The sequence below is a fragment of the Paramisgurnus dabryanus genome, chromosome 3 (genome assembly GCF_030506205.2).
Source record: "Paramisgurnus dabryanus chromosome 3, PD_genome_1.1, whole genome shotgun sequence".
Lineage (NCBI taxonomy): Eukaryota > Metazoa > Chordata > Actinopteri > Cypriniformes > Cobitidae > Paramisgurnus > Paramisgurnus dabryanus.
In genome coordinates, this window is record NC_133339.1 from 42,608,283 (window position 1) to 42,634,090 (window position 25,808).

At 37.4% G+C, this 25,808-nt stretch overlaps 1 protein-coding gene across 10 annotated transcripts in view; it reads right to left on the reverse strand.

Annotated features, from left to right (window-relative positions):
- Positions 1–25,808, reverse strand: part of dnm2a (dynamin 2a) — a 61,868-nt gene that overhangs the window by 4,072 nt on the left and 31,988 nt on the right. For 3 of the 10 annotated variants that reach the window (XM_065263206.2, XM_065263207.2, XM_065263205.2), the window contains exons 12-20: positions 24,888–24,974; positions 24,738–24,808; positions 19,869–19,917; positions 10,195–10,305; positions 8,566–8,675; positions 8,370–8,481; positions 4,366–4,530; positions 2,130–2,353; positions 1,698–1,934 (exon numbers count right to left, since the gene is read on the reverse strand). In XM_065263206.2, coding sequence (XP_065119278.1) covers positions 1,698–1,934; positions 2,130–2,353; positions 4,366–4,530; positions 8,370–8,481; positions 8,566–8,675; positions 10,195–10,305; positions 19,869–19,917; positions 24,738–24,808; positions 24,888–24,974 — 1,166 coding nt within the window. Of the gene's footprint in view, positions 1–1,697; positions 1,935–2,125; positions 2,354–4,365; positions 4,531–8,369; positions 8,482–8,565; positions 8,676–10,194; positions 10,306–16,730; positions 16,764–16,958; positions 16,971–19,868; positions 19,918–20,149; positions 20,204–24,737; positions 24,809–24,887; positions 24,975–25,808 lie in introns of those variants that run through there. The other 7 variants (XM_065263204.2, XM_065263203.2, XM_065263199.2 and 4 more) reach the window with 6 other exon arrangements.

A 25,808-nucleotide genomic window follows, 5' to 3' on the forward strand; every position in this document is an offset into this window, starting at 1 on the left:
GGGAAAGAGTTAAAAAATGTTGGTAACACTTTACTTGAAGGGATGTTCATAAGACTGACATAACATAAAACTTTTTAATTTAATTAATTAATTTAATATAATTAACTGTTTTTCCAGCAATATGGACCCAACGCTGCATGGCTTAACCCATTATTGTACAGTTTTCATTTAATTTTAGGTTAATCAGTCTACAAATGCAATAAAATATAACTGTATCAATTTTAATTATTATTATTATTATTATTGAACGATTGATTTTATTTCTTAAACACCAGGAGGAAACTTTAAAAAAAAAAGAACTGAAGAATATCAATGATGTTGTTATAAAACTATTTGACAGAATATTAACACTTAATGACATTTTAATAACAAATTATATTTGTATCACTGTAGTTGAGGTCAAGAAAAATATTCATGACGCTGCTATAAAACTATATGACAGAGTATTAACACTTAATGACATTTAATGACAATTTAAATTTGTGTCACTGGTAAACGTGGTCAGTCATGTTGTCTTAGTTATGTCAAGTTGTAATAACAAAGACATCTCAAACAATGTCATCTTTCCATTAAAAAATGACATAATGACAGTTGTCATAAATGTGCATAAAATCTCCTTCATGTTCATAGCACGTCTCATGTCATAATTATAAAGGTGTCATGTCAGTTTTATGAACACTCCTTAAAGTAAAGTGTTACCACAAAGTTTCTAAAATCGACGCTGTTGGTTCCGTGAATGCAAAATATGTAACAACAGTGATGTAATTTGTATGCGTATTACATGTTCAGTCTTCAGGCATGCGCACGTCCATGACCACCATAACAACAACGGCGGCTTGTGCTGCTCAAGATACTGAAAATGTTAACGCTTCTCCAACAAAGTTGTACCACTTTATAGTTTAGAGTCACTTGTAGTAATAACTGTCCATCATCGTCCGTCTAAACAAAACGGCTCAGTGCTTTCGCCATCTTGATTATTTGTATTCATCGCATCTATACAGGTGTGAAGAGTTTTTGTTTTTTTACAAAGTAACATCGCCAACTAATGGTTTTGCACGTATAATGCAGCATTTTTAGTCGCTTTTGTGGATCCGTGTAAACGGATCGTTTTTGCTAAATTTTGGCAAATGTAAAGAATTTTTTTTTCCAGTTTTTTACTTCGTTATTGTGTAAACGTAGCCTAAAGAGGTAACACTACACTTTTTGTTCAATGACTTGCGAACATGTCAGATCGACAACAGACCGATATTTTGCAATCGGTTTTCCAGTTTTCCATATTTTCCAGTTGAAAACCGGTACATCACAGCGTGACCTTTCCCTCCACTGAAAAGCTAAAATGGGCAAAGCCAAAGAACTTATACTAACGCTCCCTGCCCATATTTGCAGTAATGTCCGAAAAATAATCAATATACATTAAAATTTACATTGTCGAGTGTGACCACCCCATAAGTGTGAAGAAAAGAAACTGGATTACATGACAAAGAAAGATTATCTGCATGCTAGTGGTGAAGAACCAGAGAGCCGAGTAAACTACACCACAAAAAAAGTAAAATCTTGCTTGTTTATTTAAACTAGCATGAAGCACAACATCTGCTAATTTAATATCTTCAGTTTGTGAACTAACGCTCAATTTCTCTGGACTTAAGAGAGATCAAGCTTATGTATATGCTGCACACATGCGTGTAAGCCAGTCTTACCTTGGGATGCCGGGCGGCACACGTGCAGGCCGAGAGGGAATCTGAGGAGGGGCACTGTAATGATCGTGGCCGCTGTTGCCGAAGGCATTCATAGGTTGGCCTGGCCGAGAAGGAATGGGCGGAACTACATATGAGGAGGTGGGGTTAAGAGGAGGTGGGCCTGGTGCAGAACCACGCACTGCTGGAGGCCTGCTGGGGGGCGGGGCTGATGAGGCCGGTCCTCGCTGGGGGGTGGGGCTACGATGGAAAAGAAGAGAAATATAGTATTGATGAGTTTGTTACTGTATGTAGTATGTATACTTTGCATAGAATGCTAATTTAGATTAGCCAGACTGCACAGAATACTGCATCCAATAGTACTAACAATCCAGTACAAGGTCCATCCTAAACAAGGTACTGCGATAGTTAGAAAGAAAAAGATGGGGTTCTCACCTCGTCTCTGGTATCCAGCTGTCGTTTACGGGCGGAGGCACTGGCGTGGATATTGTACTGGTGCTGATGTCACCGATGAGGTTGAGTGCCTCTTTGATGGCGTGGTACATACGCAGCATCTCGTCTCTGCGCTGGGCCTGGTCAACGGACTCCTCCATCAGACTGTTCTGATCTCCTGATGAGTACAGATACGCCAGCAGCTCTGAATGAATGAAGTCTTTAGCCTGGCAAGGACACAAGAGACATTGAGATTTTTATTAAAAGTTTATCACTTAAAGGTGCAGTGTGTAGATTTTAGCTGCATCTAGACTCAGACCTGCCAACCTTGGAAAATTTTTTTGAGTACAGTAGCATCGGCCGAAAGGAGAGAACACAGGTTTTTAACATATAATTTAACATATTGCACGCGCACATGCACGCACACACAACTCTTGGTAACTTTCAAGGTAACATGCTGCACATTGCACTCACTTTTTCCCCATCCTGCCATAATCTGCTTTAAAAATAATTATAAATGTGAATTAAATCATGTTTAACTAAATTTGCCATACATGGTGATTAATAACATTATTAATGTTAAATACTGTATTCTCCAAAGTTTAGCATGTCTGCACAAACACTGTTAAAAGTGATATTACTGTTAAATAGTGGGAGATGGTTAACCCACAAATGACATTCTGTTATCATTTACTCAACCTCATATTGTGTCTAACCTTCATGATTTCTTTCTTGAGTGAAACACACACAAAACAAATTGAGAATAAAAATAGAGAATGCTAGTTTTTCCCTGACTAGCAAAAAATACAATGGAGTGGGGACCAGACACTGTGGTTATCAATAAACACTCTTTAAAATAACTTGTGTATCACACAATAAAGAAACTCATAAATGTTTGGATGGTCTGTTCTGTTATGTAAACTATGACTTACATGTTTTAAGTTAACTATACCTTTAAGACAGTATTTTAGAGTTAACACTGCTTTAAATTCAACCATAACTGTGACAGTAGTGCTTTTAACTGTATGTCTGTCTGTAATTTATTGTAGCTTTGTTTACAGTGCAGTACAGTACGGCATAGGCACCTATCACGTGGGCGCTCGAGACACGAGATATTCTCCATTAATAAAACTTTATTTGATGTGGTTTGTATATGACGTTTTATTTTATTGACAATTATCAAGAGCGCGTTATTTCAGAACGCATTTAATCCGCTTCACTCGGATGTCAGGTGAATTCCCTTCACTGAGAGTGAACTTTCCGTTTTTATTTGACTAAAACTGGATGCTCTCCCCATGGTAAAATCATTGTACTTTTTCGTAAGCGCTCAATTATAAATGATGCTCATTTACAAATCAGAAGTAATGTTAGCGCATCTTGCGGTCAAGTGCACGTTATGAAACGGAGCCCGCGCGACCGTCGACTTCAAAGGATTAAGCTAATGCATTATTTCATTATTTGCACATCCACCCTGACCAGTTTACCTTAGCGGGTCAGACGCCTTGACTCTCCGTTGAAAAAGATGGTCAGAAACTGCGGGTGGAGGAAGGAGATCACGCTGGATTTTGTGATTCCATCGATAGCAGACTCCTGTTACTGATTGGCCATACGACTTGTCAATCATCCCCACTTTCTATGTGGTGGATGAGCCCAGTGCTATGATTGGACATATTTTTCTTTTTTCTGTTGCTTCTTTTGAGTACTTCGCGCGGCAAAGGGCGTCATCAGGTTTTTGCGTAGTTTAGAGTGACAAATCGTACCACCGTACTTTGAGGTCAAAATGAGTACCTGCTACGCAAAATGCGTACAGGTTGGCAGGTCTGTAGACTGTGAATTGCAACCAGCTCATCCCTCCCTTACGAAACGCATAGAGAAGCTACGGTAGCCACCACAGAACAAACATGTCATCCTATGAGACAACATAGTGACGAAATGCACTCTATAGAGGAGTTTGTCCATTTAGGGCTACTGTAGAAACATGGTGGAGCAAAATGGCGACTGCCTTGTAGGGGACCCGTGGTGTATGAAGATAAAAATGTCTCATTCTAAGGTAATAAAAACAAAAGGTCTTTATACACCACTGAGAATATAGTTATGTATATTATATTGGATTTCTGTCAAGAGATCCTTACACAATGCACCTTTAATGGAGGTTTTGGCCACAACATGTGGTCCAGACTTTATGGCTACAAATTGTAAGACTACAATACTATCTGCTTGCAAATAGTTTTCTCCTTACGTTGTTGATCATGAGATGCATGATAGTCTTGGGCATGAGGTCTCTGATGGTCTTGTTGACAATCCCAATGTAGGAGTCCACCAAGTTACGGATGGTTTCCACCTGTCTCTCTAATTGAGGGTCCATGGAGAAGCTGTCAACAGGGCCCGCATCTTCAGACTCCACCTAAACACACATTTGACTTAATTTTAGAAACTTGCATGGTTTTTAAAGATATGAAACTGATTTTTTTTGTGCAAGTTAAAAAAAATAATTATTTCCATATATGGCTTCCAATTGATTTCGATTCCAAAATCAACTAGTTTTCAATATTTCATTAAAATTTTTAGTTTTGCAGATATTAAATTTATTTGGTGTACTGTCACTTTAAGACCTACATGTAATGCGCGGATCCATTACACTGTTACTCATGCATTTTCTGAATTGTTCACATTTAGACAACAGACTACATTTATGAGAATAATAACTGCATTTTGAAATAATTTTGTTTAAACATGTCCGTTCAAGTGCAAGGAAATAGGGCTGCATAACGATTAATCGCAACTAATTGTTTGCAGAATAAAAGTTTTTGTTTACATCATATATATATATTTGTGTTTACGGTGTATAATAATTGTTTACAATTATGTTATAACTAATCTAGGACTGTACCTAACAATTACTTTGCTAATTGATAATGAATTATTTTGATTTTTTTGGTAATAAAAATAGACCCAAGTGAGCAATAACCTTCAAAATTACATAATAATGACGATGCAATAATAACTGGTTCGAATAACTATGTGTGTATACACACACATGCATACATAATTTTAAGAAAAAGAAATTTATATAACATAAATTATACATTAATATAAAAATGTATATATACTATGGCAGGGCATAGATTAATCTAGATTAATCTCATAAAAATAAAAGTAATTTTTTGCATAATATAGGAGTTTGTGCGGTGTGTAAATATTATGTATATTTAAACACGCACACATACATATATATACACACATATTTATATTTATTTATTTATTTATTTATACATATGTTATGCAAAAAATACTTTTATTTTGTATGAGATTAATCTATGCCCAGCACTAATATATACACACACGTGTAAATATTTTTTAAATACATTTTATTCTGCAAACGAATAAAATACAAAGAAACATGAATCCAGTATTTGCTTGCCGTAAGATGTGGCTTGCTGGGACTTCACAAGCAGTGTGTGAATGGCACATTAAGATGTGTCTCGTGTCTTTTTGTTTAAATATTTAAATTGGCAAGGCCTAAAACACGTCCAAATACTAAACTTTCGTGAGAATGTAGAAATGGCCTGTGCAGGCATGTGACAGTTCAGTGAACTGTCCCTCGCATTTACGCTTGCCCCGGGCCGTCGGGCACTGCCGTGCCTTAGGTACAGCACGCATGTGCTGAATCGATATTGTTTTGTTAAATTGAAGATTGATTCAAATCAGAAAATCTATATTTTTACCCAGCCCTATTTGCGGGATTGTTGATTGGTAATGGTGCATAGCTGTGCAATTGCACTTTATTTCACATGTTGCTATTAGGGGTTTGACGAAACACTTAATCTACGAGACAAGACAACAGATTGGGTTCACAAGATTTTTTAAGAAATCCTCAATGATAAAATAAATGATTGGGAAACTAAAATCACATTATTTTGAAATGTTTTAACTAATCTAGGACTGTACCTAACAATTAATTTGTTAATTGATAATGAATTATTTTGATATTTTTGGTAAAAAAAAACCAAGTGAGCAATAACCTTTAAAATGACATAATAATGACGATACAATAATAATTGGTTGAAATAAACTATCTAACAAGTAAACAGATTACAGTAATATGTATGTAGCCTTTGTAATAAAAACAGCATTATGTATTATAACGAAGGCCTGCAGGGGGCGCTAATGAACCCACTTCTGTTAGTTTTACTTTAGATCAAGCGTGCCGCACAAGCCCTGAAAAGTAAAGCCAAAACTTCTCGATTGCCCCCCAGTGACTGGTCCCAGTATAGGTTATAAACCCCGCCTCCACATGTTATTCAATGGGACTTGAGACCAACTAAACAATTTAATTACACCACAAAAATCTGTAGTTTTTATCACACTGATTTAAATTCAAGTGTTTGTTTTTAAAATAAGTTTGTTTTTAGTTAGTTATTTAATGATATAAAAGCTGTGGTGTCACGTCATGATTGACAGCTGTGATATCGTGTGATATGCGCATTCTGCGAGGGCGGGGCCTTGACTTCGCGGCGTTACTTTCTGCTTACTACTGCGCAGGACTGGTCCCAAAATCGCTATTGCGCAGACTCAAGACCCAAGATGTCAGCACCGTATCAGGACACTGAAGGCTTCACTTTTCTCCAATAGAAGAGAGCGAACGGGCGTCGTCCATCTTTTTTTACACTCTATGCTTTAGATTCTAACTTTAGCCAAATAATGTTAAAATCCATTTAAATCTTTAATATTTGTCTAGTTTTTTACAATAGAAATGATACAGCCACTGCAAACACAAACAAAAAGGCACATGCAGTAAAAGACTGAATATAATGCATGCAAATTCCGCTGTAAAAGTTTTAGCTAGAAACTTAACTTTATGCTAATTTTAGGACAGTGACCGTTTCTCAAACAGAAAACTGCATCCTCCGGAGGTCGCATGTGCAGGCTGCATACGTCATCAAACCTGCTTTATTTCAGTTAGCTGAGCATTACATTCGCAAGTCATAAGCATATTACAACAATTTACGATTAACTAAATATAATAGTAAACTTTATAATTGTTAATATTCTGTCTTTATGAAGGATGCAGTCTACAAATGCGACCTCTAAAGGATGCAATCTTTTGTTTGAGAAACGGCCAGCATTTCACCTCCACGAGAAATCTCATGACATGAATTATTTCACGATACATATTTAAATCTCGCAAGATCTCGTCACACCCCTAGTTGCTATGTGTTTTGGGTGTTCAGGGTGGTTTCTTAATGATGGCTCGGTACATACGGCTCAGTTTCCTGATGTTTCCTGATTCATCCTTTTTTGTCATCTGATTAAACAAAAATAAATATCAGGGTTCCCAAACCTTATTTAACTTAAAATTCAAGGACCTTTCAAGGACTTTCCAGGTCTGATACCCTCAAATTAAAGGACTAAATGTGGGGACACATTTTAAATGAGAGCAAGGTTACATCGTGTTACCTTTAAAGATACATTGTTACATTTCCCTTTCGAGGGAACTCGCGCTGCGTCACTGCGGTGACACTTTGGGGACGCCTCCAGGGGTAAGTGCATCTGAATGTGTATATCAAATTCAACCAATGGTGAGGCTTAACAACAAAGACAGGGTGATACGGGAGCAGGAAGTATATCGCTATCTGAAATATTGCCAAAGACGGCGTTACAGGGACACAGGAAGTATGGCAAGGGAGACGCAGCGTCTCGTTCCCTTCTCAGGGAACAACAGTTACATACGTAACCCGAGACGTTTTCATTTGTCAAACACAACTATGCAAAAAAGCATTTTGGTATGAATCAACATTCGCATACAGAAGATATAAGCTTTTAAAGTGAAAAGTTTAGCATGTGTGCTTAAAAGGCTAGAATTTTATGATATTATCCTACACTACACAGGGAATAATATGGATGTTTTTCCAGAAAACGTCTTGCATAAAATAAATTAAAGCACTTTCAATGACCTGTATCTATGTTTGTATATTTTCAAAAACTTCCCAGGGCTTTGAATTTTTTCCCCCAGATTCACAAACTTTCAAGGATTTCAAGGACCGTGGGAACCCTGAATAAATCTGAATGCAAAAATTTGTGACAGTGAGCCACGTAAATTGAAATTTGAGCTCTATGCAAACTGCACTCAAGAATAACATTTAGGATTAGCGCCAATTTGCCATCCCTTTATGAGTATTTGTAAAACCACATACCAGTATTTGGATTTGTTTTGTTTAATGTTGACTTTAAACACACTTGTACCTGATCTTTCTCAGGATAAACGCCTGCTCTCAGAAAAGAGGCTTTCCAGCTATCCATGTCCTCCTGCGTGTCACAAGCCAGCTCGATCTGACGCAAGTCCTTATAAACGTTCCTGCAAAAGCAACCAAACACACACATGAATCGACCCTACGCTTACACAAACACGCAGACGCATCGAGCCACAGTCAGCCCTGACCTTTGCTCGGTGTTGAAGATACCAAAAATGTGCTTGGTGGACATGAAGCCTTTCTCCACATCTCTCAGCTTCAGGTTATCCAGAGGAAGCATGTATTTCTTCTCTTTTTCCTGTTGGGGAGGCAGGGAGAAAGAGGGAGAGTTACGGATGCAAAGCTACTTTATCAAAACTTTCAGGACCATTTCAAAACTAAGTCAGGGATACAGGCGACAGCCTGTGGCCAAAAAGACAACAACAGCCGGACAACCGGGGACGGATGGAGTGACACGACTATTATTGGAGGATTTTCTCCAATAACAGGCCTTTATTTAAAAAAGGACCACCAGGTTGCCAAGACAGAGAGGGGGATGTGAAACCATAAGAAGAAAGAGAGGAGGAGTCGAATTGTGCTGCCAACTCGCTCTGTTGAGTTGAGAAGAAACATCTGGAATCGCTTATGTCTGCGCTGCTACGGTCCCAATAGTTACATCACTCTTCCCTGCCCCCAACACAAGTACACACACACACACACACACACACACACACACACACAACCCCCCAGTAACCCAGTACGATTTCCTGCAAATTCCAAAGTCGGAACATTTCAGTCGGCTTGCCACGTCACATTGCCTCTCTCCTCTCGTCCCATGCATCTCGGTCTCCCTATTCTTCGGTAACTATTAACGAAGGAACGGCTTTCGTAAAACAACGATAAAGTTCGACAACTTGAGCGTGTGGTTCAGATTATAAGAAAAGTGCTGTGATGGTTCGGTCAAAGAAACTAAGGAGGCCTGGAATATATTATCAGCACGCAGTGAGTATATGGTTGGATTTAACTATTTAATACGAACAAAGTCGAAATACTAATATTAATGTCGTGCTTTTGAGCCAATTTTCTATACATTTATTATTATCAAATGTGCATTTTCAAATTGAATATATAGGAGGCTACTAAACTACATCCTTTGTTCGCCTTCGTGCGTCAGTAGAAGTTTTTTTAAAACATTTATATTTAAAAAGTAAACATTTTAAGTTAATAATATCATTAACTGCGCAATTTAATACATTCAATTTTAAGAAAGCACATCTGCAGTAGTTTTTATACAATTTTACGTAACAATTACAAGAATTTAAAAACATACTTATACTCTTTAAGTAATGTACTAGGTGAATAGTCATTAAAAACGTCACAATCTTCGAAACACGATTGAACATATTTATTTAGATCGATTATATTTTGAAATATGCCCTGAACGGTAATGGTGAAATTGACTCTTTATCAGTAAACTGTTTACTATCCTTTACAGTCGTGTGCGTTCTTCAGGGCAGTGACCCGCCGTCCCGCCAGCTCCTTTCCTCCCCCTCGCCTGCCCAGTGTTCAGACTACCTGTTCATCACGCTGCAGCTGAACAGTAGTCCGCACATTGGTTAGGCTGGGCAGGGACACACACACCCACGCTTGGACCCGACTTTGGAACGAGGACTGCGCGTATAAACAACCTCTCCGAGAAAGAAGACATTTATACAACTGGAATCTGGCATTGCATTTAATCTACATTTATAAAGTTGACTTGAGTGGCGCTTGCTTTGAGACGAAACCAGGGAGGGGGTGGGGGATGAAAACCAAAATGAAGAACAGATGCATCTCACCTCTTCGTCCTTGTACCAGGAAAGGGATTCGGCCGAAAGAACGAACCAGTAGTCCTTGGAGCCTCCCTTCATGATGCTGATGTTAAGGGTTAGCCAACCTTTACGGATCACCTGTTGGAGAGATGGTGTGGGGGGGTGGGAGTGGGGCATGTCACAGGGGCGGGAAAACAATTATGAGAGTCACATTCAATGTATCATTCAAAAAGCAACTTACCTGCTGGTGAAATATATGTGTCAGTATTTCTAAGCTAAAGGCCTGCATGCTATGAGCGAGTTAAACATAAGGGAACAATTAAAGTATACAGTCCCGCTTCACTACTAACACAGCGAATACTAAAAAAGCCACGGGGGAGTGTCTTGAAATAGAGCGACAATAAAACAACCATAAGGAACAATCTGTGGTGCTCGTCTTTTTTTACTATTTTCCTTAAGGACAGGGTAATGTGACCAGTCAGGACCATTGGAGGAACAGAGGTCGGCGGTGGTATGTTAGGGTTAGTTTGGTGAGTAAAAGCTAGCCTACATGCTGTTAAACAAAACAGAGCTGAGTTAGTGATGTTAAAGTGAGAAGGACGTTGACTCAGAAGTTGTTGAAGAGGAAATAAACGGTTGAATGAGAGCGAGAGGAAGCAGGTAAGGAGGTCAAACTGGTATCAAGAAGATGCCAGAAAGCACAGCTGTAAAAAACGTTAAGTTAATATAGCAGGGTTCTTAAAAGGGAGGGGAGGTACAGCTAGCGCTTTTTAGGAGGATTGCAATGTTATTTAAGGGTATCCAAAATACAGTCAAACTTTAAATAAATAAAGTTGTTAGTTTTCTAGCCACTCTTTCAACCACATGACTTGCCACATTTTGTTAAATACGACTCGCCCTTCGTTTCACTGAGAAGTTCATCAATTACAAAAGTCAAACGTTAATGTGTTTGTTAATAATGATCAACACATTTTCCGTTCAAACATTCATTTGCATCCTGACACTGCATCATTTCCTCCCAATATCTCACCAACGCATCAATAGCTGCGTTTCCATTACCCTTTAAATTGCGCAAATTGACATTGTGAATTCAAAATACGGCCAATGGAAACATGTTAATTTAGCAAAACTCCAATATGTAGCAAAAAAGTTTTATGCTTGCATTTTTAGGCATTTGTAAGTCACATATTCATTATTTGAAGATGATGAGGTATGTACTAAAACTTCCCAGAAACACCATAATACTGTGGCTTTCCTTGCCAATAATGTTTGCATAACACTCATATACTGCAAAAAATGATCCTGTTTTTAGACCAAAAATATCAAATGGTGTAAGCAAAAAAATCTTGAAAGTTTTTCATAAACACTAAATTCAAGAAAAAAAATCAGGAAAAATTTGCTTACCCCATAGGCAGATTTTTTGCTTGTTTTATGCACAAAATCACTTCAATTTGATATTTTTGGTCTAAAAACTAGACTTTTTTCTTGGGTCATTTTGCTCATCAAGAAAAAGCATCTTAATTTAAGATTAATTTAATTTTTAGATATTTTGACTGAAAACAAGACAAAAATACTAAGAATTTTTTTTTTGAAAATCATTTTTTGCAGCGTACATCTCTTTTGATTAAAATAATATACTACTGCCTCCAAGAAACACCTACACTGCAAAAAATGATCTAGTTTTTAGACCAAATATATCAAATTTAAGTGATTTTGTGCATAAAACAAGCAAAAAAATCTGCCAATGGGGTAAAGCAAAAATCTCAAAAATTTTTCATAAACACTAAATTCAAGAAAAATGTAAGACAACTTTGCTTACCCCATTGGCAGATTTTTGCTTGTTTTATGCACAAAATCACTTAAATTTGATATTTTTGGTCTAAAAACTAGACTTATTTCTTGGGTCGTTTTGCTCATCAAAAAGAAAAAGTATCTTAATTTAAGAATTTTTTGATATTTTTACTGAAAACAAGACAAAAATACTAATCATTTTTTTTTTCTTGAAAATCATTTTTTGCAGTGTTCATCTCTTTTGATTAAAATAATGTACTACTGCCTCCAAGAAACACCTACACTGCAAAAAAAAAAATTAGTATGTTTGTCTTGTTTTTAGTAAAAATATTTAAAAATTCTTAAATTAAGATGCTTTTCTTGATGAGCAAAACGACCCAAGAAAATAAGTCTACTTTTAAGACCGAAAATATCAAATATAAGTGATTTCAAGCAAAAAAAATCTGCCAATGGTGTAAGCAAAAAATCTTGAACATTTTTCATAAACACTAAATTCAAGAAAAATGTAAGAAAACTTTGCTTACCCCATTGGCACATTTTTTGCTCGTCACGAAAAAGTATCTTAATTAAAGATTTTTTAGATGTTTTTACTGAAAACAAGACAAAAATGCAAAATGACCCAAGAAAATAAGTCTACTTTTAAGACCAAAAATATCAAATATAAGTGATTTCAAGCAAAAAAAATCTACCAATGGGGTGAGCAAAAAAAAGTGAAAATTTTTTCTTAAACACAAAATTCAAGAAAAATTCATGCACATTTTGTTTTATGCACAAAATCACTTAGATTTGATATTTTTGGTCTAAAAACTAGACTTGTTTTCTTGGGTCATTTTGCTTATCAAGAAAAAGCATCTTAATTTAAGAATTTTTTGATATTTTTACTAAAAACAAGACAAAAATACTAAGAATTTTTTTCTGGAAAATCATTTTTTGCAGTGTATATGTTGCCGCTCCTAAGTATAAGGGGCTTTCCTTGGCATTAATGTTTGGATTATACTCTTACGTCTTCTTCTTTTACAATGCTTAGTGCGGTGAATATGATATAAGTAAACCGTCCAACATCATTAAACGTGATGTTTGAGATGACATATCACGAGAGGAAAAAACAATTTTTCAGCCGCATATCATCGGTTGACGGAAACTCCATTTTGAAATGTTTTTTGTTGACATTTAGAAAATAATGCTTTGCGCAAATCTGTAATGGAAACGCAGCTAATGACTCCGAACTCCGAAATAAAATATTGTACCACCAACATTTTACGATACCATCCCCACTCTCCCTTTCCGTTTCCCTTAACTTTTCCGTAAAGCTGGCGTTAAACTGAAAGGAGGGGGAAGAGTTAGTGAGAGAGAGAGAGAGAGAGAGAGAGAGAGAGAGAGAGAGCCAAGAGAAACAAAACAGGCAGAAAGCTGTGCCAGACAGGCGAAATCGACCGTTTGCCTTGGTGGGGAAATGCCATCAACCTTCTTAAAGCTAGAAACCAGATAACCATCTCTAAAAGGTGGCAGATCACAAAATAGACAACGGATGAGTTGAAGAAGACAGTATGTTTCATGCATTTGGTGTTAGAAGCTACCGCTGTGAGTTAACATGACTAAGAGAGGGAAAAGGCGCTCTGAATATGTTTTCATTAGACAGAAACCCAGCAAATATCTGTGGTCAGAGTTTGGCTTGGGCTCTGAATTCTCCGATTTCACTTTGCCGCCCACAGCTGAATGAAACGAGAGCACGATCCTATTTTTCCCCACGTTCTTTTCCATACACCGCTGTCTTTTTGTATTACACTGATTAATCTTAGTATTATATACATAAAATGCAATCATGAAAGTGTATTTGAAGAGTTGGAGAATTATAATCAGCAATCACATTGAAGAAAAATGTGATGATAGACGTTTAGATGATTACCACCGAGGCGACAGTAAATAATCCCAACAGAAAGTCCCTCATTAACACTGCCCCAGAAAATCTCTCCGAGGTTAAGCAGCTCGTTTTGTATTTTGAAGAGAACCGATCAGTTTAAAAGACTCAATACTGCCACAGTGTGGCCAGTATTGGCACACCAATGTAAAAAAGGGACAGTCACCCTCAGAATAGGGTTGGGCGATATATATATATATATATGTAAACATTAATATTGTGACGGTCCTTTTGTGGTGACCGAGTAGTCAAACAGGTTTTATGACTTGCGGGTATGAGACTGTTAAAGGGACACTTGACTTTTTTTATATATACTCATTTTCCAGCTCCCCTAGAGTTAAATATTTGATTTTTACAATTTTGGAATCCATTTATCCGATTTCCGGGACTGGAGTGTTCCTTTAAAGGATTAGTCCATTTTCTTAAAATAAAATCCAGATAATTTACTCACCACCATGACATCCAAAATGTTGATGTCTTTCTTTGTTCAGTCGAGAAGAAATTATGTTTTTTGAGGAAAACATTCCAGGATTTTTCTCATTTTAATGGATTTTAATGGACCCCAACACTTAAGTTTTAACTCAACACTTAACAGTTTTTTCAACAGAGTTTCAAAGGACTCTAAACGATCCCAAACGAGGCATAAGGGTCTTATCTAGCAAAACGATTTTCATTTTTGACAAAAAAATAAAAATGCACTTTTAAACCACAATTTCTTGTCTATCTCCGGTCCTGTGATGCACCAGCACGACCTCACATAATTGCGTAATGCCGTAGAAAGGTCACGTGTTACAAATGTGAAACGCACATTTGCGGACCATTGTAAACAATAAACTGACACAAAGACATTAATTAGTATCATTCCACATACAACAACGTCGGAAGGGTCCTCTTTCTCCTCACTTGTAAACACTGGGGCGCAGTTTCGCGTTTGTCCTCTGTGATCTCTTGACGTATTGCGTGGGGTCACGCTGACGCTTTTAGGACCGGAGATAGAAGAGAAGTTGTGGTTTAAAAGTGCATTTTTATTTTTCAAGTCAAAAATGAAAATCGTTTTGCTAGATAAGACCCTTATGCCTCGTTTGGGATCGTTTAGAGTCCTTTGAAACTCTGTTGAAAAAAACTGTTAAGTGTTGAGTTAAGTGTTAAGTGTTGGGGTCCATTAAAGTCCATTAAAATGAGAAAAATCCTGTAATGTTTTCCTCAAAAAACATAATTTTTTCTCGACTGAACAAAGAAAGACATCAACATTTTGGATGACATGGTGGTGAGTAAATTATCTGGATTTTTTTTCTTTTTTTTTAAGAAAATGGACTAAGCCTTTAAGGCTAACATTAAAGCATTCCTGAATTTAATAGCATTCACTCTATATGTTTATAGCTAAGCACATACACATATGTGGCGAAATATCACTTTTCATTACTATGAATTGTTTCATAGGAAATAAATAAGTATCTAGATACATTGAATATATTTTACAGTATATTAAACCTTCTTACAATGGTTTATATCATATATCGACCAGCCCCATCTCATACACATGGGTGTATCTTTTTTCTTTATTTTAATCAAAGTTTATGCCGATTAGATTTTAGAAATTAATGCATTTAAGATTTGTACACTCTCAGCCCTACTGAAAAGACCATCTTAAACCAGTCTAAACAGGTTGGATGGTTTAAGCTGGTTTCCCAGCCTGGTTTCAGTTGGTTAATCTGGTGTAGAATGCTGGTTTTGGCCACTTTTTAAACGGTCAAGCTTGTCTTAGCTGGCCAGGCTGGGAGCACAGTTGACCCACCAGCTTGGAGGACCATCTTAAACCAGCCAAGACCATCCAATTAGCGTAGTCAAGCTTGTTTAGCTGGTTTAAGCTGGGGTCAGCTGGGCAAGATGGTGTAGCAGGCTGGTTTTGGCCACTTTTTAACCGGTCAAGCTTGTCTTCGCTTGCCAGGCTGGGATCCCAGCTGACCCACCAGCTTGGAGGACCATCTTAAACCAGCCAAGACGATCCAATTAGCGTAGTCAAGCTTGTTTTAGCTGGCCAGGCTGGTTTAAGCTGGGGGTCAGCTGGGCAAGATGGTGTAACAGGCTGGTTTTATCATGCTGGTTTAGACTAATGGGTCAAAAAAGTGTCCAAAACCCATGTAAAACCATCCTGCTTAACAAACTAGAACCATGCTGGGAGACCACCTAAAACTAGCTAACCAGGGATGCGTTTCCCAAAAGCGTTGTTGCTAACAGGTTAGCAATTATGCTTTTGGGAAACGCACCCCAATTTAGGCTGGCTTAAGCTGGTCTTTTCAGTAGGGAGAAAAGGATACAAAAGCTGTCACTGGAGCAGTACCTTTAAAAAGGCCCCTTTATTTACCATTTAGGTACAAATATGTACCTTTGAGGTACTTTATATGCACTCTTCAGGGTACCACCCCAGTGACAGCTTTTATACAACCACAAACCACATGTAAATCTGTTGTTCGATTGGATTGGATGATTTCTTGGCCCCACCCACCCCCATGATAACCCAGAGGCTGATTCTCCACCAGGCAAACTCTGCTCACCCAGCCCGAGCCTCCAGAACTCGCATCCAGCCATAGGACAACCAAGGCACTTCTTTTATACTCCATACAAAACGTAACATTCATGCAAAAGTGCATCCGATTACGACATAAAGGGTGTACTGTGAAATTGTCTTAAAAGAAACGGTTAGTAAGGTTCACTGAATTACGAAAAATTACCGAATGTTAGGTGATGCCACTCATTACAGTGGACATTTTATGATGGGGTTGAGTTCGGTTACCGATTACTTGTAACCGTAACTTGCTATTATTTATCTGTTCAGTTTTCCTCCAGACTATACCTTCTCAGCTTCACCTTCTCTCAGGCCATAAAGCTGCAGAGTAAAAAAGAAATAATCAGCTTTATAACGCTCGCTGATGAGTTTAACACGGTGCCACCAAACAAACATCCCGCCCCCTCTGCTCAACACGAGCTCTGATTGGTTGAACTGTCATGGCCTCAGTTCTCCTGACTGGATGAGCGCTGGTGACCTCTAACTGGGCGTGGCATGTATGATCGTAGTACTTACCAGTATTTCACCCTGCAGTGATAAGGGGGTGGGGTTTAGGGAAAAAGGACACACACGAAACAAGCAAAGCAAGAAAACAGTCCAGGAGGAAAGAAAGAATGTGATGGAGTGAGTCATCAAAAAGAGAGAAAAAAAAGACAAGGATGAGAGCAGACAGATAGAGAGACAATGACAGACAGAGAGGGAGAGAAAGAGCAACATGCAATTAGATTAACCGAGTGTACCACAAAAATCTGAATTATCTAGCAGGCTGCGTCATTGTCACAGATCCATGCACATCTGAATTACACTCCAAAAAAAAAAAAACAGACCAAAAAAGTAAGTGTGTTAAAATAGTGCAAGACAAAAAAAAACAATGCGTTGATTATTCATTGTGTTGATGAGGAATCGTGCGTAATGCTTGTGACAGTAATGCTGTGTAAGTCTAGTGAAAGCAGTTTCTCAAATGCAGAGGAGAACACAAGAGGGAATATTCCTGTCTAAACGTCCACTTTTAATCAAATCAGAGTGCTTACAAATTTACTCAGGTTCAATTTTTATAGTGAAAATAATCTTTTGAGCTTTGTTCAACATTCGTTCATACAAAACAGTTATACAATCATACAACCATGTCCTTACCAGGAATAACACAACAATATTCAAGCCAGAAAACGCGAGAGCAGCCCATTTTCCAAACCGTGGGGGAAATGTTAAGATTTTATGGGTTTGTATGAAGTGAATCAAACAAATCCGTAAAATGATTAGATTAAAAACAATCATGAAGCCCCACTCCTAACTCCACCCATAAACTATGATTCAGTAGGGAACACTAAGGCGTAATGCCACGTAACGCCATGAAACGCAGCTAAACGAAACACAGCAAAACAAAACAAAACCCAATGAAACGTAACGCAATGAAATGTAAAGCAATGAAATGTAATGCAGCGAAACGTAACACAATGAAACGCAACGAAACGCAAAGCCACGTAATGTAAGAAACAAAACGTAAAACAACGAAACGTAAAACAACGAAACGTAAAGCAACGAAACATAATGTAACGCAATGCAACGAAACGCACCAAAACGTAATGCCAGGTAACGCCATGAAACGCAGCGAAACGAAACGCAGTGTAACGAAACGCAATGAAACTTAACGCAAGGAAACGTAAATCAATGAAATGTAATGCAGTGAAATGTAACACAATGATACATAATGTAACGCAATGAAATGCCACGCAACGCAACGAAACGTAAAGCAACGAAACGTTGTAACACAACGAAACGTAACGCAACGAAACGTAACGCAACGCAACGAAACGTAACGCAACGAAACGCAACGAAACATAACGCAACGAAACGTAACGCAACGAAACGTAAAGCCACGTAATGTAACACGACGAAACATAAAGCAACAAAACATAACGCAATGAAACATAATGTAACGCAATGCAACGAAACGCACCAAAACGTAATGCCACGTAACGCCATGAAACGCAGCGAAATGAAACGCAGTGAAACGAAATGCAACGAAACACAATGAAACGTAACGCAACGAAACGTAAAGCAATGAAATGTAATGCAGTGAAATGTAACACAATGATACATAATTTAACGCAATGAAATGCCATGTAACGCAACGAAACGTAAAGCAACGAAACATACGAAACGTAACGCAACGCAAGGTAACGCAACAAAACATACGCAACGAAACGTAAAGCCACGTAAATGTAACACGACGAAACGTAAAGCAACGAAACGTAACGCAATGAAACATAATGTAACGCAATGCAACGAAACGCACCAAAACGTAATGCCATGTAACGCCATGAAACGCAGCAAAATGAAACGCAACGAAACATAACTAAACACAATTAAACGTAAAACAATGAAATGTAAAGCAATGAAATGTAATGCAGCGAAACGTAACACAATGAAACATAATGTAACGCAATGAAACGCAACGGCACGTAACGCAACGAAACATACGCAACGAAACATACGCAATGAAAAGTAACACAACGAAATGAAACGTAACGCAGTGAAGTGCAACGTAACTTGACTATGTAATGTTTTTATTCTATGCCAGTATAAAAGATGATAGATTACACACACTAGATTCACTGTTTTGAGATACGTTAAATGCAAAGCCACTGTAACGACAACAAGAACAGCATATTCACACATTGAATGACATGTAAACAATCACAAAAGTTTTTACCAAAGGAAATTACCTAATGCCATTAAAGATTAAATGCAAGCCAATTAACAAAATTAATGCTATTGTCCAGTGGTGTGGGCGCTAATATAGCTATCATTATATAGTCAACGTTACCGTTATCATTAAATCATAAATGGCACTTTAAACGTTCAAATGAGATTGTACCAATTCATACAAATTAGCCATCTTGTAAAATAGTTACAGATTGCCAAGAGAAGGGGATAGTAGGGAACATGACTACCAGGCATAACGCTGTAGAAAGATATCAAATAAAATGACTTAATGCTTGTCGGGGTTACATCAGGTATAAAAAAAGTTATAAGTAGCTCCCATGAAGTTCAGTTGTAGAGCATTTTGTTAGCAGCGCAAAAGGTTACGGTTTCGAACCCAGGGAACACACGTACAGAATATTTACTTTGGATAAAAGCATTTGCCAAATGCATAAATGTAAATTGACTGCACTGGTTTTATTGCCTGCTAGTTTAATAAATCATTCCTGGTTAGGACATGGTGTAAATGTGTTTCACCACATGAATAAGTGACAGAGACCTTGGGAAAATAAACTGATTCATTTTCAATAGGTAGTGAAGAGAAATGTGTGGCATTAAAGGTTATGCCCTTTATGTTTATGGAGAACAGTGATGGGGAGATTGTGGGATGTGAGGACAGAAGGAGTCATATCAGAGAGATGTAAAAAGCAGAGAAAGTGGTACCTGGTTGGGAATGGCCCTCTTCTTGTTGACAACGTTCCTTTGCTGGGCACTGCAGGGGGGAACAAATATACAGACGAACATTGATTAGACTTTGATCGCATGATGCAGTTTGTATTGTGATAATAGCACAACAGTAAAGCTATGACTGTGTAAACCCCCTTGATGCTCTGGATGGGAGCAATAATGCAATAAAGAAAGGAAGGAGGAAGAAAAAGAGGTCTACTAAACATCTATCTGAATGTGGGTGTGTGGTTGGTTGGATAAGGGAAACGCTAGCGCACCTGTTGTTGCCGTACCCCGGTAGGGTACCATCATCCATCCGTCTGAAGTCAAGACTGAAAGTGACGGCACGAGAACGGTTTAACAGAGGTTCCCTAACAACTTGCAGAATCACGCACAGCATGCGCAAGGGGTCAGACAGGCCTGATTATGTATGCGGTAACTTCAACCAACTATGCGTTAAAGGAACAGTTTAACCAAAATATGAAACGTCACCCTCCATGCCATCACAGATGTATATTATGTCAGAAGCAGTTTCACGCGGATATACGTCACGACGGGGACAATCGCTACTTCAGTTTTATTGTGACTTTTCTATAAAATTATTTGTGTTTAACTAAAGAAAGGAAGTCCTTTACATCTGGGATGGCATCAGGGTAAGTGAAGTACAAGAGGATATTCATATTTGGAAAACCAACTTTTCCTTTAAAGAACATGCGTGCAGACACCGCACATGCTATCAGTCTTCAGTTGTACACTAGCCATCCGAGTCAAAAGACATGCACTTAGTTATGTCTACTGCTTTACCCATAATGCACTTGCTTTGAAACGGACCATCATAGTCCATTGCACACATGCATTACAGTTTCCAAGGAACACAGTTATCCAAGATCGGATGGCTTTCAGAGATGTTTTAAAGGTGCCAAAGAATGCATTGATACAATGTTAAATTGGTCTCTGATATCTACATAGACGGTATGTGACTTTATCAAGTGCAAAAATGAAGACGGTTTTACGTGTCCATTTACAACCCTAGGATTTGCCTTTATAATGAAATGGTCTATTATTACCTTATTTGAAAGGGTCATGAATAATAATGTTGAGCTCTGCTCTGATTGGCTGTTTCTCAGAACAGTTCAGTAGCTCTGTGTGTGTGTAAACAGACTTTAAATGTTTGAGTCTGTATCAGATAAAAATACAGATTTTCAGGAATAATAAATTGATTGGAGATTGTTAACGGACATTTCTGAGTGGTAAGTTTGTGTTTTTTTCAGTATGGACCTGCAAAACGTAACTGTAATGTCAATAGTAGAACTTCAACCTAAACGCTAGCATATAGCATTAACTAGGATATAGCATTAAAGTTGCCATGAAAATAAAATTAATATTGTGGTATTTTTACAATTGACTTACATGTGAGCTTCATTATTTTAAAAATATTAATGTGCCCTTATAATCTTTAATCAAAAATGCAAATCTCCTCCATGGTCATTTGGTAGCTGGGCGGGGTCAGGGAGAAGATTGCTGCGATTAGCAATTAGCAACACGACCCAACTTCAAACAATCCAATCAGATCTCGATGGACAAATTCAAATCCAGCCCTGCCTTATTTCATTTCAGAAGCCGGATACACGTCATCACAGGGAAACATAGGCAATCGATACTTCCTTTCATGGCGGCTTTAACTAGCATATAACGCTAACTCAGCAGTCACAACTTTGTTTTTAACATTGTATTAAGATTGTAATTAAAGGTGCAGTGTGTAAATTTTAGTGGCATCTAGTGGTAAGGTTGCGAATTGCAACAATGGCTAAGTTAACTGCTCACTAGGGATGCACCGATAGGATTTTTTTGGGCCGATACCGATACCGATTTAAACACTTGTATACAATACTATACAGTTGGTCTATTTGCTAGTTTATTTCTGCATCAAATTATTTTTACTGAACATGGATTGGATCTAATTAACATTCAACTGACCAAAATAATAAGAGAGGCACAAATTAAGCTAAAACAAAAATAATAAGACAGCATGACAACCTTCAAAGGTGGTTTTTGCTATTCAGCATTTATTTTATTAACAACATTAACTCATTTTTTACATATAATGGATTTATTTATATAGTTAATTAATAAACAATCGGTATCGGCCTTTCTCGTGCTATTGCCGATATTCCGATGGTTTCAAATTCATCAAAAATCGGCCGATTAATATCGGCGGCCGATCCATCGGTGCATCACTACTGCTCACCCATCGCTTTTAAAAACGCATAGAGAAGCTACAGTAGCCGCCACCAGACAAACATGTCATCTTCAAAGACAGCTTCGTAAAAAAAGTTTGTACGTTAAGTAGGGGTGTAACGATTAACCGTGCAAATGCGCGTTTTCTCAATGAATGAATTTGAATGAATTATGGTGAAATCCCGGCACATCCGAACGCCAGGGGGCGCTCTCATGCAGAAACTCCCTTTGTGCCACACAAGAAGTATCATTGCAAACACTATTCCAGGAAATGTCTACACAGGAATATTTGAAGAGTTTGGTTCCAAAACGCAATAAACGCCATTTTTGAAAAAAATGAGTTACTGCCAAAATCAGTATTATATCAGGTCAGTAGTTAAAAGTAAATAATTAATTTTACGCAAAATCCAATACCCGCCGTGATATTCTGTCATCTTTTCTCCCTTTGTTCCCAAAATGCGACAAACGCCACTCCTCCTTTTTTACAGAACGCAATAAATCCATTCCTGATATTACAGCGGACCATTCACGCAATGTAAACAAACATGGCGGCGCGCTGAGTACACGGAATCCTAATTTTCCTCATCTACTTTGTACTTCGTGATCAACAAACAAAACAAAATAATACTTTAACAGCATTGCTAAACCTGTGATGGTTTTCTGTGATGGGAAAGAAACGTAAGCCATCAACATCTAATATTTCCGCGAGAGGCACTCGGCTGCTTGTTCTCCAGACAGCATCAAGCTTCTCATGCTAAAACATTGACCCCAGAGGATCTTATGAAAACTTTACATTATTTTACTCAAAGTCAACGAAAATCGAGCGGGACCAAAACATTTTACAGCTGATCGCTGTGAAAATGTAAAGAGACGACGTCAAATATAACCGCAGCAATGTGTTCTTAATATAACAAAGTAAGTGTTTTGGTTAATGCCATTAATGTTTATTTTTTAATCATTGTATACCACTAGTCAACTAAATAAATATAAAATGGTAAAGATGAATGCACATTTATACATTGATTTAATAGATTTATAGCATTTTGAAATAAAAAACTGTCATGGATTTATTGCATTTTGTGGAAAAAATAATTAGTTTTTATAATAAATCTTTGAAAATCAAATTATGGATTTGAATTTCTTATGTTTTTATAACCTAAAGATGCTATGTGAAAGTTTGTAACAGAAAATAGTGGTTTTCATCTTGTCACCTTCTTGGTATAGAAAACACGTTTTTACCGAAATTTGTCAAAATGGATTTATTGCGTTTTGGAACCAAACTCTTCATTTATACGCTGTTCTTCAAATTGTTTTAGGTATTTTCATGATAATAAAGAATATTTTAAATGATTTTATTTAATGAGTGTCGCTTTTTTAAATGCACGCTATAAACGACTCTGACTCATAGTGATTTTAGATTGATAAGGACTTCCTACTGACCAAATGCCGTAGTACACGCACAAGCTGTGCATAAAACAAAGAATCACAGCCTTGCGATTCAGAATCGATTTCAGACAGGCATTTTTAATGGGGACCGCGATTGAATCGTGATTGAATCGTTACATCCCTAACGTTAAGGGCTTCTGTAGAAACATGGCAAAACAAAATGGCGACTTCCATGTAAGGGGACCCAAATTATGTAGATAAAAATGTCTCATTCTAAAGTAATAAACACATAACGGTTCATTATGAAAGGTCTTCATACACCTCTGATTATATAGTTTTGTATATTATTTTGCCTTTCTGTCAAGAGATCCTTCTAAAAATTACACACTGCACCTTAAATTTTATGTGTAATTTAATGTTGGCGATGTTATGTCACAGGCGATGTAACGTTGAGATTGGCCGTTTTCCAGCCATCTTTTGAATACATGAGTTTTACAAAAGAAGGAGGAAACAATCGCGTTTGAGGCTCACAATATGCCATTACCATATACAAAACTCTTATTATTCATCTATGCCAAGATAAATACACGTTTACATTCTACGGCAGCTTTAACATGCTACAATTTGGATGTTAAGAGGAACAACACACAACATAAATTTTAGTAACGTAAATATAGGTATATATAAAGAATAAGGAATGAAAATATAATATAATAAGCACATATAAAGAACAAGGATGCCAGAATGATCTAACTTGTAGAGAAGTAAGAAATAATTGATAATGGGACGTTGAATTATTTAACAATAATGCACACCTGAGGTGGTTATACGAGTCTTGCGCATCTCATCTAAAGCCTTTGTTGCTAACTTCAAAATGTTGTTTTACAAAGAGAGAAAGAACAAAAGAGAGAGGGTGTCTTGTGTTTGAAGAGCAGTAATGAGAACAATGTGAGCAAGTTGGCCTATTAATATTTACATGTATTTTTTATTAGGTATTTATACATAACCCCCAGAGCAATACGAGTATACGAGTGAGCAATAAGGAGAGAGATTTCCAATTTCTGATTTAACCATCAATTAATTCAAATAACTGCTTAACGTGCAGCTAGTCAAAAGCATGGCAAGATGCAACACTCCCTAGAAAGCTAGACACTCTACTGGTTAATTAAAGTTTGGAGGTGGTGTCAAACTTTCAGGTAAAGGGAACAACAAGTGCTGATGCGCTAGATGCGTTTTACATACTTTGCGAATCCAATGAAGTCCTCATGGTTGGTGTTGATGTACGACAGCTCGATGTCGATCAGCAGAAGGACCTGGTGAAAAAACAAATCAAGTTGAATTAGGAAATTCAAGACAAAGTACCACAAGTGGAAGTTTTCTCGTATATCGCACCTGGTCCTTGGTCTTGCCTTCTCTTTCTCTGACGTGAGTAGTGACAATCCTCTCGGTTTCCTCTCGCAGTCTGGGGTACGAGTTAAGCTGTAGAAAAAAAGCCACATAGATGCAGCAAAGGATGTACACGCAAACCACAGCCACACGCGCACAAACAATCGTACTGTAAAAGCCTCCATGCACACACTGCAAAAAAATGACTGACTTACTTAGTTTTACTTAGTATTTTTGCAGCAGGAAATTAAGACGGCGCAATGATTTACAGGTCCATGACGGGGGATAAGTGCTTCACAAAACACTCTTTCAAATTTGTATTTCTTTAAATATAATCAAGTTTGTCATTTGACTATTTTATTGGTCCTATAAAGTTTTTTTTTACCCACTGTTGTCTCTCCATAAAGCAACAAGCATGCCATCTGTGTTTGTTTGCCTCTTTGCCAGCTAACTTCCGGGTGACGTGATTACATTTGGGAGGAGTAAAGTGCTGACATACGTGGCTTCAGCAACCAGATGTATTAACACTTGTCCGGTGTCCTCTGAAATGTATCCCAGACCACCTCCTGAAGTGGTTTGAGCGATCGGATTTAAATCCCCATTTTGGGGGGCAATTACACTTGGTCTTTTTAAGATCGAATAGCTATCAGATAATTAAAAATGCATAAAGTGACCAGGTGAAAAAAGCTCTAAGAAAATAGTCTAGTTTATAGACAAAAAAAAACATAACATTTAATGAATTTCTGCTTAAAACAAGCAAAAAAAATAAATAAATCTTCAAATGGGGTAAGAATTTTTTTTTATTGCTTACACCATTGGCAGATTTGTCACTTATTTTTTTATTCACTTAAATTTTTAAATATCTTAACAACATAACATTTAAGTGAATTTGTGCTTAAAACAAGCAAAAAATAAATAAATAAAATC